This window comes from Meleagris gallopavo, chromosome 12 (assembly GCF_905368555.1).
Source record: "Meleagris gallopavo chromosome 12, MGAL_WU_HG_1.1, whole genome shotgun sequence".
NCBI lineage: Eukaryota > Metazoa > Chordata > Aves > Galliformes > Phasianidae > Meleagris > Meleagris gallopavo.
In genome coordinates, this window is record NC_139415.1 from 6193128 (window position 1) to 6209639 (window position 16512).

Here is a 16512-nt window from a genome sequence, read left to right on the forward strand (position 1 = left end):
AGCTTCAATTTCCAACAGCTTCCTACAATCACAGCGTTCAAGAAGTTTTAGCATAGAACCATGCCAGGTTTCGAAGCACTCAAATCATGTGTTGCCTCTCTCCCATATCCCCCATACACAAAGTGGTTTAAAGTTCAGTTTTAGCAATGCAATTAAATTTGACAATGTCCATTTATCACACGTTCTGGAATAAAATTTCTTCCCACTTAATGCCTCAGTGCCAGAGGTGTTAATTTTGTTGCCAGCAATAAACACTGCACTGGGAAATGCTACTCCTAACAGATGAGAGGTAAAAAAAAAAAAAAAGGGGGGGGGTGGGGGGGAGGGCAGAGGACAGAGGGGAAGCAGCTTTAACCAGACAAAAAACAAGCATCAAATTAGATAAGGTAATATTTATAAATGGATCACTTTTTTAGTGTAAACATAGCATTTTCCAGGTTACTGTAAACTGTTTTTACACTTAATCTGATTATGAAAGACAAAGACAAGAGAAACTGAAGGTATTTATTATTCAATCCACTTACAAAGCAGGTAGCTTAATGCAAGCTTATTGACATGTTCATCATATATGATCCCCTAGGAACATCCTCTCCAATGTGACAGTAATACTGTCTCAATGTTTTTGCAATTTTCAGCATCTGTTGAGCACATTTAAATAAACTATAATCTATTATATGTGTAAGAATGTTGATGAGCAACTTGAGACCTGATGTGGATTAAAACCTCCTCCAAAGGCAAAATGTTAGTACATTATAACTTAATTCTATATACTATATTATGCAGCAAATCTTAACTATAGAAAATATTTCAATCAGTGATGGACTGTTGGTAATTTATAGAGGGAATCTATAATCAAGGTAAAACTAGGTAACCACGTAAGTTTTGTCTACAGAAATTTACAGGATTTCACTTTTCTAATGAAAAAAAGACCAAGAGTCAGCTGAATTTAGCTAATTTTATTAACCTTAAAACTAATAAAAATCCCAAGACAAGCCTGGAATCTTTAGAAGTTCTATCAATGCACATATATCTAACCCCCCACCCCCAAAAAATAAAACCAACCAAAAAAAAAGAGAAACAAAAAAACCCTGCAGCTCTAAGTCCTGACTGAATGGTTTTATATTCAAAACAAACAAAAAACCCTCAGTGTGTACAGACACCTCAACTTAAGTTAGCAGAAAGAGACCAAACAAAGATTCTAAGCTTTTTCCATATCCCTAAGAATTTTTTTTTTTTTTTTTTTTTTTTTTTTTTTTTCAATCTGCAAGTATCTACAATCCAGCTAACTGAAATCAACCATTTAGTGTTCACTAGAGCTGTTTCACAGCAGCAAATATTAAGTTAGGGACTCAAATTTCTAGACATAGGAAGAAAATGATAAATACAATCTGAACAGCAGTCTAAATGTTTAATATTGACATTCAAATATATCTGCATTGTGCTGAAATTTTAGAACAAATCTGATCAGACAAAAACTCTGGTGATGAGTATGCATATGTATCAAACTGAATATAGTTCATATTCTGTTCCCACTGTTACAGATGTTATTTGACTCAGAACTGATATTGTAAATATACAGCAGCCATTTTTTCCTAGTGAAGGAATGTCTCAATACATAATATTATCCTTTTCTAGATGATCTTTATACATTAAACTAAAATACGTGACTGATTAAATTAAGGAATTTGAGGTTAGTAATGAGTGAAATCATACTTTCAAAGCTTGAAACTATGTAAAACAAACCAAAAAAGAGACCACACACTTCTACTTACTAAAGCAGCTATTCTTGCCTGCAAGTTTGGGGTCACAAAGCCCATAATATGTGCAAACAAATGCAATACAAGGAACCATGCAAAAATACAGTAACGAAAGAAAAAAAGTAAAACCTAAAAAAAAAAAAGTTTTATAAATACACTGAAACTCAACGGTCTTCTACATAAACTGTAGGTCTAGCATTAGTTGTACCATATAGCAGAGCCAGCACTCTTAGGTTCAATGCTTCCAAATCTGCGCAGGTAAGTCATGCCATCTTTGGTTGACTGCAGTACCAGGAAGGATGAGAGGGAGCAAGAAGGAGGACAAGAGTTCTGGAAAATGGTGTCAGCTTTCACTAGGCAGTTGGGCCTCAATGTCCACTCTGCAAATTGGGCACTTCTTATTAGTAATCAACCACTGATCTACACACACTTGGTGGAAAAGGTGCATACATGGAAGTCGCCTGTCAGAAAAACAGAAAAAACATACTGTTAATAAAGACTTCCATATCAATATATCCACTGGAAAAAAGGTGATGTGGATTTTGCTACTGAAGCATCGCATCTATTTTATTTTTTTTTGTACATGTATGCTTTTCCCATAAGCCTCACTAGCTTTTCTATCTAACTTACATTTTGTCTAGCTAAAGAAGCAACAGACATAGGCAATGAAGCCAAGTATCAGGTAGCTTCTGCTGAGTTACAGCAATTTAAAGTTGCTGTAAAAAAAAAAAAATTTAAAGAGCATTATTAGTTCAGAAAAGTTAAACTTGACAATCTAGAATTAAACCAATTAATTTTCTGCCCAAGGTACAAAAGCTGACAGCACAGCATGATTTTAATTAAAAACATGAGTACTACCTTCCACATTGTAACATTAAAAAAAAATGTTATCAGTTTGGGCTTGTAGTGACAGACAGTGAATTTAAGGGAGACTGTAAGAGAGGAACTCACATTTTATGCAAAGAAAATACAAACAGGGTAATCAGTGCTTCAAATTAAAACAGTGTTCTATTTTAACACAAATTAGGAAGTGTTGCAAAGAGCAGTGTGCCATATCCAAGTACGGTCTCAAAGCCAGAATTTTAGCACTATATTATGATACTCAGAGGTATTATTTACCTCACATCTTCACCTTCCTCCAATATAGACAAGCAGATGGTACATTTTTCCTCTGTGTCTTCTTCCGTTCCTTCCTCCCCATCTTGTTTGCAGTGCAGTTTCCTCTGTGAGAACCAATCAGTTGTTACCTTATTAGTAGAGATGACATTATTGACAAACTGAGTAAAATCTGCTTTTAGTACATGTTCAAAATATGCTTATTTTTAAATATTTCAGAAATTATTTTACATTTTAGTTATTACGTATTCAAATGCATATGAACCAAATTGAATCAGGAACTAGTGCTTGGAGCAAAATCACTGCATATTTCAGTTTTAATTAATTCTTGTGACTGGACTGTTAATATATTTAGTATTGTTGCAATCAGACCCTTTATTGTTACTTATATCTTCATTTCATTCATGAGGAGGGAAAAAATATTCTTTCAAACATAATATTTTAAAATCACTATTTATCAAGTGTGAAAGAACATTACATAAATGTGGATGGGATTCAGTATTACGGTGTAATAATCTCCAATTCAGAGACTGTAAGCTGCAAAAATTCTGTACCAGATTAAAAGTTTGACAGTTTTTCTAATAACAGGGAAAGTTAAGATAACCAAGATGATAGATGTCATGCACACTTTATTACAAGTCAACTTAAAATAAAGCCTTACTGTACTTGACAAGGTATCATTAAAGCCTGTTGACAATTAAGCTATAACCAGTAGTTATTTCATTGTTCACATGAGTGTTAATAATTGCTGGAAAGTTATTAACTGCTGTGGCTGAAGATGGCATCTGAATGCCACTACTGTGACATGCAGGAAAAAGCAAAATTCAAACCCATTATTTCCTTTCTTACCCAAAAAGATGCATTTAGCAGAGAATGCACATTTCTACTCCTAAATACTTATTCTAAATATTGAAGAAGCCACCCTGAAAGCTTCAGCTTTCATCCACCCTCAGCTACATTTCATCTATTCTCATCTACATCCTTTCTCCATCCTCATCTACATTTACCACTCCCACTTCCCTGTCCTCTTCACAGCTTGAGGTATTCTACCAAATACAGTTTTCAATGTAAAACACACAGTTTGAAGGCACAGTAAAGTTATATCACCTGACAACTGAAAGGAGTATTATACTGACTGGAGAAGTGCAGCTTACTCTGTGCAGTAGGTTTAAGATGCTAATGAAAAACGATCAGAACTTTCAAGGATCCCAAGCAAACTACTGGGTATGAATTTAGCTATCAATCTTGTGGGAGTTACACAGTTAAACTTTTGGGCCCATTAAGCTTACAGGGCATAGTTTGTTTTCCATTTTTCCCCCTTTATCTCTCAAAGGAGAGATTTTCTCACTCCTAGCTTTCAGTTTCTGAGGAACACAATTACTCCCTGTCATGCTGTTTTCAACAGCCTCTCCACCCTCCTCCATCACCTCTCTTTCCTCTTTCTTTGTTTCGTCTTTCCTCTAAGCAAGATGACCTTCACAGCCACTTCTTCCTTCTGCAGGGGCAACAGACACAGGTCTTTATCTGATTGAGCCTATGTTGCAGGTTCAGAGACACTCTCTTTCCCTTGAACAGTACTGAACAAGACTCAGCAGGTGTAAGCCAGGCCCTAAATAATTTCTGCTTCCTTAGATCTGCTGGAACTGCAATATTCCTCTCTTACATAACTGACTAAACTCTCAGGGAAAAGCAGGTGTTTGGGAGTGAAGCTCCATGACACCAGAAGTGCCCATCTCTCTAAGTTTTGTCCCAAACTCCTCCACACCTCCTCCCACTCAATACTATTCAACTCTGGGCAGATCCCCATGATATTAATAATGAGAAGCACATTCAGGAAACATAACAATATGATTATGTCATTTTGAACATTCCAGAAGTATGCAAAAAATTTCAAGGGGAAAAAAAGGAAAATCTGTGAGAAGGAAAAACATCTGTTATCTTTTTCCTTTCTTTAAACATCTCTTGTTCTGTTAACAGATTCCCTGGGAAGGCAGTGGAGTCAAATCATAACACCCTCTAGAGTGTAATTTTTACTGCTTAAGTTGAGCTACTTTGTATACAAGCACCAGATGCATATCCCCATCAGTGAGGTTAAGCTTTACGGCCATGCAGATCTGTTATCTCAGTCACTGTCAGTGCCCCATGTTGGTGCCAATTTTTGTTGCAAGTTGACTTTTTTTTTTCTTCCAGCACAGCAGGGCCTAGTCCCCATCCCCACCCCTTTCCCCATGAGAAGCCAGTGGAGAAGTGAGAAGGAGATTGAGAAACTATTTACGAGGAATGGTAAAAAGAATATGATGTAGTGAAATATAAAAGGAATTGAGAGTAATAAATCAAACTGATGGGAAAAGAAGCGTCTCCTAACGGTGCTGTAAGGCTTGGTGGGGCAGAGGAAAAAGGGATGCCCTTACATCACTTCGTCATCCTCTCAGAAACCACATGGGAAGGACTGAAACATTTTGGAAACTGTAGTTCTTCCATAGCAGCTGTCCCAATTTGATTGCATGCTGTCATGATATAGAATACTTATGGAAAACCATGACACTCCTCATCATTCTTATTTTAAGGTGAAATCTGCATGTACAAGCCCCAGCTTAAAAAAAAAAAACAACAAAACCCAACATGCTATGCTTTGACCTGTTTGTATTTTAGAAACATAGAATTAATGCCAATACATTATTTAACACATTACAGCAGCTCTTCATTTGGAATCGCATTTTTTATTTCCTTGAAGCAAGTGGCACTGTACACTTTGCTTACAATTCCTGAAATTGCAAGATAAAGGAAACACGCGCTCTTTGAAGTTGACATTCCTGCAGATCTAAGCTAAATGTGTGTTAACTCTTTCTTTAGAAAATATCACAGCCCACAGTTTGAGAAATCCTCACCTTTTTGTATTTATGTGGATATGTGCATCTTTCTATAGTTCCCTGTGTCGCTCCACGATTCACGTTGCCTAATCGTTCCTCCAAGTGAATCAGCTCCTAAAAAGTTAAAGGAATAAACAATGTAAGAACTGATATTTCTAATGTTTTGAATAAATATTAATTTCATTCTAAATAATTTGCAGAATTGATAGACAACTCTTCGTGTCCTAATTATTCAAATAAAAGCCAAAAAAAGGGTATATTGTAGTGGAAAAGCGATGGGTTTCCATAAAAAAAAAAAAAAAACAACAACAAAACAACAAAAAATCCCACCCAATACTGCCTAGTATTTTAAGTCACAAGGAAACAATTTATAATAGTGAAAGGATCAAAACTATTTGTCTGCTAGGAACATTTGAGTATGTTTACATGTACTTGTGAGGAAAACACAAGCAAACCACACTAGTCTAACAGTCATCAAAGCTTAAAATGGGGGGAAAAAAGCTGCTTAAGCTGAAATACAGTAACTTATTTCTTTTTCTCCAGCAATGAGTTTACTAGAAGCATGACATATCACTGAAGATGTTTTCAGTGGACTAGCTCATTAACTCTCTGCATCTGATACTTTTTAAAACAGAAAAAAAACACGAAAAACAAACAAACAAGAAAACAGATTAACCTCCTGCACTACATAAAAAAAAAGACACAACTGTCAAAGTTGCAAAGTTTCACCCTCACTAGGAGGACTTTGGCACAGTTATTCAGTGACACCAGTACTTATTACCAACATATTATGTGAGTCTTTAGCAGGATGATGAAGGAAGAGACCAAGATGTACAGTCAGTTCATAACCACCTAAACCTACACTGACCAGGACATCTGTTTCAAGATGTTTTTGGCATCTGTTCCTAATCTATGACAGTAAGGTCATTCTTTGAATTAAGAGTATTTTCTTTATTCTTTTAAATCTACATATAGAACTAGCACTACCACACACCCTCCCCATATTCCATCATGACACATTTTGGAACGTATCTAGTTTTGTTCTATTACAAACCTCAAAATTGCCCCTGAAAGGGCCTCTGAATGATGTTCCATCCAATCCCGATGAAATGTAACGGATGTGAGGGTAGCCCGCCATGTCTGGTACCTATTCAAACAGCACATGTTAAGTTAAACCTATTCAGAACAGTTCCAGAATTTTACTGTTCACTTTGTAAAATTTAAGATCCTTTTGCTTTTATTGAATCACTCATTTTACTCCTCAGCTTGGGCATACAATTTCAACTGACAGCACAGCATCGTATCACTCCGAGCTCTCTGAATATAACTAGAAATAAAACAGAAGTGAGACTAGATCCTCTACTGTAAGCTGTCCATATCTGCCTTATATATTTCTTGGCATCACGTGCCAGCTTGGAAAAAATCTCTACTTGCTTTGTATACACACACCATAAATATCTACCTGTATTTGTAAACAAACACCCTAAAAATTTTGCATAAAGTATCAGTAATACTTGCTACGGATTCTCTAATGTAAGTTTTTGATACCACGGAAGAAACAAGGCTCACATTTCCCCTTGAAAAACAGCCAGTCTCCTTACCTTACCCTAGACAACCAAACATTCTTAGACACTTCAAATTTATAGGCAGATAAAAGTAATGCCTGAAAACTACCTAAATCTGATAATCTGTAGTCATAGGCTTTTCTACATACACTACATTCAAGCATCCATCGACTTCCTTGCATAATTAGAGATACCAAAGCAGTGAACAAAATACTGGCATCCAGCAATAAACCCTACAGGGACTTCAAACCTTAGTACTTTTCATAGAGAAAAGCAGAAAGGTACTCGAAATAACAAGGACCACCTTCAGAGCAAGGCTTCTTCCTTCCATTTTGGCCCTCGCATGACAGATGAGTAATGATACTGACTGTTTATCAGAAACATACCAGAGGCAATTTTTAATAGGAAGGTTAAAAAAAACAAAATGATCAGTGGAATTTCCTTAATATGTATGCATGTATGTGTAAGAATTTCCTTAAATATATAGGGTGCACTGATATGAGGACCACAAGAAGCAGTTCAGACAGGATTCTGCAAATACAGAATTTTACATCACAAGAGCTCTATATTTATCCACACACCTAAACATTTCATGCAAATATAATGTCTGTTACATAGGTCTTACTGTCTGACAATATAGAATGTTAACTTTTGAATTTGGGAGACTGCATTAATACAACCATTTGTAAAAACTACACTCACTGCAAGAAACCTCTCTCAGATTAGCAGTGACTTACGATCCATTATCCATTTCAGCACATAACCCTTCTTTGTTTTTTGTTTACAGAAAAAGCATTTAAAAAACTAGTTCACTCATCCACACTACAACTCCTTTTTTTCTTTTTTTTCTTTCCTACTAGGCTTGAACCTGCTTGGCATCAATTGCAGGTTTAGACTATCTGTTACTACACTGTAAATAAGCTTCCTCCACTTCAAGGAAAGAAAATCCTGAAAAAATCTAATCCATGTCTCAAGATTGCTTTTCACTTCTTGTTTTCATGATGTACCAGGATTTGAAAACAGTTTGTTAGAAGAAAAAAAAAAAAAGTATTTTACACATAGATACAGCATCATTACAGGCACTGCAAAGTTCAAGGTCTTGCAGATCACAGTGATGTAGCAAAATATGGCAATCTTCAGTAACCCTACAGAAGTGTGTAGACAAACCATCAACTGCTTGGAGCAGGAACTGAGCCACTCTCAAGCTACCTCTGTCATCGCTCTGTCTCTGGTTCCTAGCAGAAACACTTAAAGACAATAAGGTAGAAGTTCATACATCAGATTGAATCAGTGAGGTGAGAGATCCTGTCTGAAATAGTTTTCACAAAGCCAAACACACTGTACAAAGGCCTTGGTTACTGCACATACAATAGTTACAGCTCCAATTGCCTCAAAGGTCAGAGCTTACCAGCTGCAGTGATGTGCACCTCCTCAGGTCTCCCAGCTGGGAGGAGTTCTGCTGCTGGAGACTCTGAGAAATCTACTCATGTTAATTTTAACACCACCAAACCGAGTAAGAATTTCTCAGAGCACATACTGCAACACACAACTGAATTAATGGAAGCGCTGGGTAGGACACAATGTGCTTTCACACTAATAACTGTGCCTTCACTACCCATTTAACAGTTACATCAGGCTTCAAATGCAAAAGTGAAGATTTCTGCTCTCTTGAAACAGCTTCAGGAAAGTTAAGCACAAATGGAAGTGCACTTTCGTTAAGTTTTGAAAGTAAACTTAAGTATGAAAGACTTAAATACCAGTCTGTGCTACGTGCTTGTATTTGTGCTTTTGCATACAGTCAAATTGCAATACGTGCTTTAAGCAACAGACTCTTAATCTGCAAAGTTCAGTACAAGTTTTTGGCAAACTGTTTCCTGTAGAATATCATATGTTTCTAGTTTTGCACTTGCTATCAACATTTCCTCCCACCAACATAAAATTCCTTTAACTTGAAAATTCAAGGTCAAGTCTGAACTATTTACAACCCAAATACTCTGAAGCAGAAATTGCCTGCAAGAAAGATAGCTTTCCTTGCTATCCTGCTTTCAACTCCTCCCACATTTGCAGGATTCTTTTGCCTTTCAGTTCCCACTGTCAGTGGAGAGATTTTCACATTGTATCATACTATTTATCTTGCCTATTTTCAACCTTTCATTCAATGGCTCACATTGCAAATGACTTTCAAGCTTTTAAAATCAAATTAGAATACAGTTATCCAGTTAGCTGCTTGAATACATTCAAAAAGTAGTCTATTATTATTTTAATAAGCTGAATTAAAACACAGAGAAGTTGCAGTTTCCAAAGAGACACTGCAGGAAAGAACATTTAATACATGCTGCACAGCTAAAGACCTAACTCTCTGTGCCCAATCGAAACATAAAATGAATGCTCCTCAATAGCCCATACAAAAAAACTGAAAAATATTAATTCAGGTTTATATCAGGAAAAAAAGTAGCAGCTGTCACACAAAGTTTCATTCTTCTTATTTGAAAAACACAGTTAAGTTTGTTGCAGATACTCAAGGCTATTTTAAATCTATGGTTCACCTTACAAGCTACAATAGCTACATCGAGTTCCAGCCTTGACCATTCTGGTAATTCACAGCAAGTTTGTTGGTTTGGGTTTTTTTTTTTTTTTTTGAACAATCAGGTACATCATAAATCTGTGATACTGTATGACTGCAGTCAGTGAGAGGTGAAACTGAAAGGGGAAAGAAACAAGGACTTTGCTTTGATAGCAGTGCCTCCTATTTATTTCCATGGAAACTACAACAGACACAAAGAGCACAATAACACTATTTGATAGAGCAAATCTCTCAGCCACAAAACACTATTAGGAAAAAAAAAAAAAAAGCAGACTGCCTTCAAGGCAATGCACTATTCTTGGAAAGTGGATTAAACTCAAATGACTTTTTTTAGTTGAGCTACTGCATGAATTACTTTGAAGGACTTTTTTTTTTTTTTAAATAAAGACTAGAACATCAACTGTTGATGACACTTTCACCAAGAACACAATTAATGAGATTTATAAATAATTACTCAGTACAGTTTTTACTTCCAGAAGCAAGAGAACACTCCTCATAACTTGAGCCAGTCTTAGCAGAGCAACCCTAACTACAGTTCAGCCTGTCCTTCCCTGCCCCAATTTCTACAGTTACAATGAAATTACCCTGGTGACAGCAGCATTCTAATCTGCTGCTTTTCATTAAAAGCAAAATGTCACCTTTGGTTGATATCCAATTAGTGTTGTGGGTTGCCTTTTTTTTTTTTTTCTATTATATGAAAAACATTATAGTATTTGCTTCATATTCGGTTAAATTATTTTTGCTGACCAATCTCCACATACACTTAACTGAAGAAATCTCTGGCTTTCATTATTGCTATAGCAGGGCAGAACCATCAGAAGGCATGTGTCACGCTTTGAACTCATTCTACATACAACTGCTTGTAATGCTCTAACCTGCCTTTATGTTCTTCTAGTGTTTAATCTGAACACATTTCAAATTAGTCAGAACACAACTAAAAAGCCTAACACTCCATCTGATTGCAGCAGAGTTCCAAACAGATCCCAAACATTACAGAAGTACTGCTTACTAATGTCTACATACTGCAAAACATGTCAGTAAAACACATAAAAAACCTCAAAATAAAAACGACTTCCAATTCCACTTGATCCGGAGATTCATTAATGACTTATGAGAATTAGACATGCCTACTGAAATGCATGCACAAATTTTTGTAGAGTTGAAGAATCCTACTTTATCTGACATATGATTTAGTAAACACAGCTATTTGGCAAGACACTCAGAAGTATTTTATCAGACATTCAGCAAATGCTTCTAAGTGTTATCTACCATAACATTCTTCCATTCTGCTGCCAACGAGAATATAAACAGGGGGATCTGAACTACTCACTTGTGTAACATTTGAGTTGTAGGCACACCTCTATGAAATTTAAAATATAGCAAAAGCTTCTCAACACATTAACATGAGGATGAGATGAACTCTCAAGTTTCTAGAAGTTTCAGAGGAACGGTGGAAATACAGACAATAACTGACTTACTAGCCCTGACAGAAGGTGAGATGAAATAGGCATACATTTAACTTGCTGCCTCCTAAAGCAATCACAGTTCACTTCACTACTAGAAGGGCCTTTTTTCACCATGAGAGCAATTGATGTTATCCGTTACAGAACACTACATGAAATAAAAGTGAGAGACAGACATTTTTTTTGGCAGCATGAAAAAAACAAAAACAAAAAGAGAAGAATGCAGAAAAATCATAATCTGTATTGGTGATGCACAGGAGGTAAACGTTATACAATAGGAATTTTATTGGCTACATAAAAATACTGAATTTTAGGAGTGCTCTAGAATGCCTGCAGTAAGAAGTTATGCCTCAATGAATTACGAACTCTGCAGGTATCAGGGAAGTACTTGTGGACTGTTATGGTGGTTAAGCTGCAAGGAGTATGCAGTGTAAAAACAGAGTACAGAAAGACAACAACCAAAGTACTGGTTATAAATATACCTAGATGTCAGTTCTGGCCTCTAGCAGAAGTTCTGGATAGACAAGTCTTGCAAGTTGATTTTAAAATTAAAAGTTTAGCATTTGTCTATAGATGAGTGCACAGTTTTGATTAGGTAATCTAGTTTAAAGAGGGTGAAATAACATAGGTTAGCCACGCAGAATAGCACATTGAGAAACCAAACATACTAAGTTTTTCTACATTTCTGTCCTCATGAATTTTCATTAAAGAAAATTGAGAGTATTTTAGATAAACCTACATATATCCTTTCAAAGCTAATACTCTGTCAAAGCCACAATTGGTATGTGGGTCTAGCTCACCCTCATAATTCATTTTGCTTATAATCCATCACGCAACAAAACTTTACTACTTTGTCATATGGAATAAGGTTGATGAACACCAATTATTATTCAAAACCAACCAAATCTCTAGACTGAATTCGAGATGCATATACGAACCTTCAAATGAAATAAAGCACCAGTGCCAACTCTTATGCACTGGAGGGAAAGCTGGTACCTTTAACAACATAAAACTCATTAAAAGAACACAAAAAAATTTAAAAAAATCAGATGCAGAGGGTCAATGCAGTGTAATGCATGTGACAATTTAGTTCCAATGTTTCATTTTACAAGAGCTGAAGTTAGAAACGTTAGTGTCCTAAGCTATTTTTACTTATTAGACAAAAACCTGTTCTTCTAGCTCCATACCTAGGAGCAATGCAAAATCTTCAGATTGCTTTCTTCTTCAGTTGAACCACTAACATCAGTATATACATGTCTAAATAAATACAGTAACTCTTAAAATAATTTTCCTGACAAAATAATTATGATGACAAATAATCATGATTTTTCACATGCCGTCTCCTTACCATTAGAGGAAGAGCCCCTATTTGCAAGTGATGAAGTCTAGGAGGTGCGTGGTAGTGGGCCAAGTGAGGATGCAAGGGCCCTGGAGGGTAAGTAGCTGCAGTCACACCAGCTTCAATTCCCAGTTCCCTGTCATGTGAACAAAAGTGCCATTACAGTATATGTATATCTTGCCTCCAAAATAATTCCTTTACTTTGGACAGCATTAAACTATAGCATAGCTACCATAGCAGTGTTAAGTAACATCCTTTTTTCTTAAATGTTTCTTTTTTCTTAAATGTTTCTTAGCAGGACAAGGGGAAATGGTTTTAGATTGAGGGAGGGAAGATTTAGATTGGATGTCAGGGGGAAGTTCTTTACAGAGAGAGTGGTGAGGTGCTGGAACAGCTGCCCAGAGAGGTTGTGGATGCCCCATTCCTAGAGGTGTTCAAGACCAGATTGGATGGGACCCTGGGCAGCCTGGTCTAGTATTAAATGGGGAGGTTGGTGGCCTTGCATGTGGCAGGGGGGTTGTAGATTCATCATCCTTGTCCTTTCTAACCCGGGCCATTCTATGATTCTGTAAATGTATTTAAATTTTCCTAAAAATATTCTTAATCCTATCACTAACTAAAACCAGGTTTAAAATTAGTTATGAAGACTCAGTATAATTTAATAAATTATAAATTAATATAGACAATAAAAATTTATGGTGCTGAGCAGTATCGGCATGGAGTCTTCTCTACAGTTCGTTTGCTGTGACAACAGAAGTTATCACTCATGCACTTCTTTCCTAATGGTGCAAAAGTACTTTTTTCCAGATAATATATAGCAGAACTTAAATCTAACCTCCATACTGAACATGATGCAATATTAAGTAAGCTTCAATACAGATGAGGGGCATTAGATTAGCTTGTGACTCAAATCCAAATCCTATTTTACAAAGAACAGAAATACAAGAATTGTATTCAGCAACATTTTACTTACTTATTTTAAAATTGATTATCGAAATAAACTACTTACTGCTGGTGACACTCAATTCCATTTAAAAAGCAACGTATATAAAGCCCTAGAAACATTTAACATATTGAGTGCTGTAAGCAACAATTCAAAGCCATATCAAGATCTAATGAATTTCAAATTACAGGCGCACACAGTGCTTTCTAAAGTCACAGCCAGGATTTAACAGCAGGTCTGTTGTCCTAACTCCCAAAGAACTGAAAATCTGACTACTAACCAGGCAGATCTCTCTGGAGCTTGTCGAGGATGGGAAGACATTGTCTGAGGCACATGAATGTGATGTCCATGACCGTAATTCGGATGCATTCTGTGAGGATGTGGTGGAGGTCGTTCATGAGCACGTCTAAACAACATAAAACAAGAACAGTTAATTTAACATACTTGTCAGTGCTGAGTCAGTAAGATTTTAATCAATGTCACAGCCTGAATACATTGAAATTAAATAAAATACACAAAACATTCCTCAAACTGTTTTAATTTAAATTTACATCTAAATCAGGAGCTGACTTAATACTCAAATGTGAAATTGGCCATGTTTCATATATGGCAATACACTGGGATTTACCATCAATACACTGGGGGCACCATGTCACCCACTGTGATCTGGTCTTCACCTAGTAGACATGATCACAAAAGACTGGCACAGCGTTTAATCCTGATTTCAAACTGCAGAATAGGAATGTAATCCAAATGTACACGCACATGGTGGCCATGTCAAGACTAAGAATCATTTGTGGCAATGCTACAGAACTGCATCTTAATCTATTCGTAGTAAAACTGTAACAGCAAACATCATTAGGGGAAAAATACATACGCTAATCAGGACATTTCCCTTGAAACGCATTCTCATCATAGCTTAAGTAATAAGAGTTGCCTTCATATCAGCCAAGAGACCTGAATTTTATTAAGAGCAGTGGATTGCATTCTGATTTAGTCCCATCTTAACCTTTTGGACAGAGTAGATTAGACATTTAGTACATCTACAGAGCTAGAAAAGTAAAAAGTTATTTTATATAATAGTATGTAAATACTATTATGTAAAATTATTTCTAATAAATTCTAACCACTGTAAACTGACACTTCCCTAGAGAAATCTATCAAATTTGTATAAATTATTATTAGAAGCATTAGTTTCCTGCAAATGGTACATACAAATGTGGGAACAGAACTATAGACAAAACCTATTTCTAGTCTCACCTCCCTTCAGTTTATTAAAATCTAAGTATAGGGAAAATTTGGAATAACATATTTTACTAAAGATTTTAAACAGAAATGCTGTCTTGTATTCACAGGCAATGCACCTTCATACATTGCCATCCACTCATTCTGTTGTTCTACCCAAAATTTGAGACCTGAAAGTGAGGACTCTACTGCTCTCTACTTGCAATCCATTATCATTATAAGGTAAGCTAGGTACAAGGCTATGGTATAAGCTATTTCTAGAAATGAATTATGAAACATAGACTGAGAAAGCAAGGTAATATTTGACTTTCCCTAGAAAAATAAAAACACTTCTATCATGCCACTGTCCGAGTTATTGCCAACAGGTTTTTGTTTTGTAATGATCTGGAAACTACCTCAAAAGGTGCAGTTAAAATCTTTTTTTGCAGCATTAACTTCTACATCAGTTCCATGTTAGTTATCAGTATTATTAATGTTAGAAGAAACAAGTAGAGAGCTTGTTCTTGAGATCTCAGATATCTAAAAGCATTATCTCTGAAATTAAAATAACTTCAGTCACAATATGGCTAAATTACAAGCCAGCACTGACCCAATGGCTGTTGATACTAGCATCATAGGTCTAGTTTATCAACAGTAATATCTTCTAAACAGTATCACTAAAGCTACAAATCAACACTGGTCACATTCTGATAAGCATTATTCACTCTATTCCTTTTCTTCTAAAAACGTGAAGGTGCAGTAAAGATAAGTAGGTATTTAAGATTAAATCTTTATTAAACCTAGTAAACCGTCTCTTATAAGTTAATTTATTTTAAAGTATTAGTTATATAAAAAGGATTTTTACAGTATCGAAAAGGCAAAAGACAATTTCAACGAATGTATTTGGAAGGAGCTTACGATGTACCTTCGGGGCTGTTCAGCTATGAAAAGGAATTCCAGCTAGCTATCTGGAAGATAACTAACGGGCAAGAGAAACAAAAGCTTTGCTTCTCTTCTGTGCCCCATTCATTGGGCTTCTTTCCTCACCTGTAGACGTTAGTGAGAGGAGTAATGGGACAAGTTCAGTCTCAATGCTCACTCAACCATAATAGTACGTGAAGACACTTCTTACCATGGTTTAACACTAACAGTTCCTAGCCATGCAATTACAATTTGAGATTCACATGCAGTATTTTACAAACCTGAGAGAAACGCATTATATGTTTAGTTATTGTTCTGAGTACATTTGTGACATACGTTGGGTGTTGCATCATTCTTCTTCTCTGGACCTCCATCCTCTGGATCACTTCATGAGCATGAAGCCTCTGCGCTGGAGGAGCTGTCGCAGGGATGTGATGGGATATAGCCTGGTGTGCTGCTGGAAGATGCTGGGGAATCGGAGCAGCTGCATTGGCTAAAGGGTGAGTTGGTGGTGGAGGTGGAACAGGATGAGAAGATGCATGAGAGGAGATTGAAGGATGGAAGGGATGCACTGGATGAGGAATAACGTAATCTACTTGAGGTGGAGGCTGTGGCTGAGGAGGAGGATTTCCATGAGAATGGGGACATGCAGAAGCTTGATGGTGAAGAGGTCTGGTCAAAGAAGCATCTGCAATGAAAAAATCAGCAACTTTTAATCCTGTCAAAAGCA

The 16512-nt window shown here is 36.3% G+C and overlaps 1 protein-coding gene across 7 annotated transcripts in view; it reads right to left on the reverse strand.

Annotated features, from left to right (window-relative positions):
• Positions 1-490: 490 nt before the first annotated feature.
• Positions 491-16512, reverse strand: part of RNF111 (ring finger protein 111) — a 51609-nt gene continuing 35587 nt past the window's right edge. For 4 of the 7 annotated variants that reach the window (XM_085233875.1, XM_085233873.1, XM_085233874.1 and 1 more), the window contains 7 exons: positions 16119-16470; positions 13918-14043; positions 12704-12830; positions 6798-6890; positions 5762-5857; positions 2877-3004; positions 491-2218 (listed from right to left, as the gene is read on the reverse strand). In XM_085233875.1, coding sequence (XP_085090001.1) covers positions 2101-2218; positions 2877-3004; positions 5762-5857; positions 6798-6890; positions 12704-12830; positions 13918-14043; positions 16119-16470 — 1040 coding nt within the window. In that variant the 3' untranslated portion in view covers positions 491-2100. The remainder of the gene's footprint in view (positions 2219-2876; positions 3005-5761; positions 5858-6797; positions 6891-12703; positions 12831-13917; positions 14044-16118; positions 16471-16512) is intronic. The other 3 variants (XM_010717280.4, XM_085233872.1, XM_085233871.1) reach the window with 3 other exon arrangements.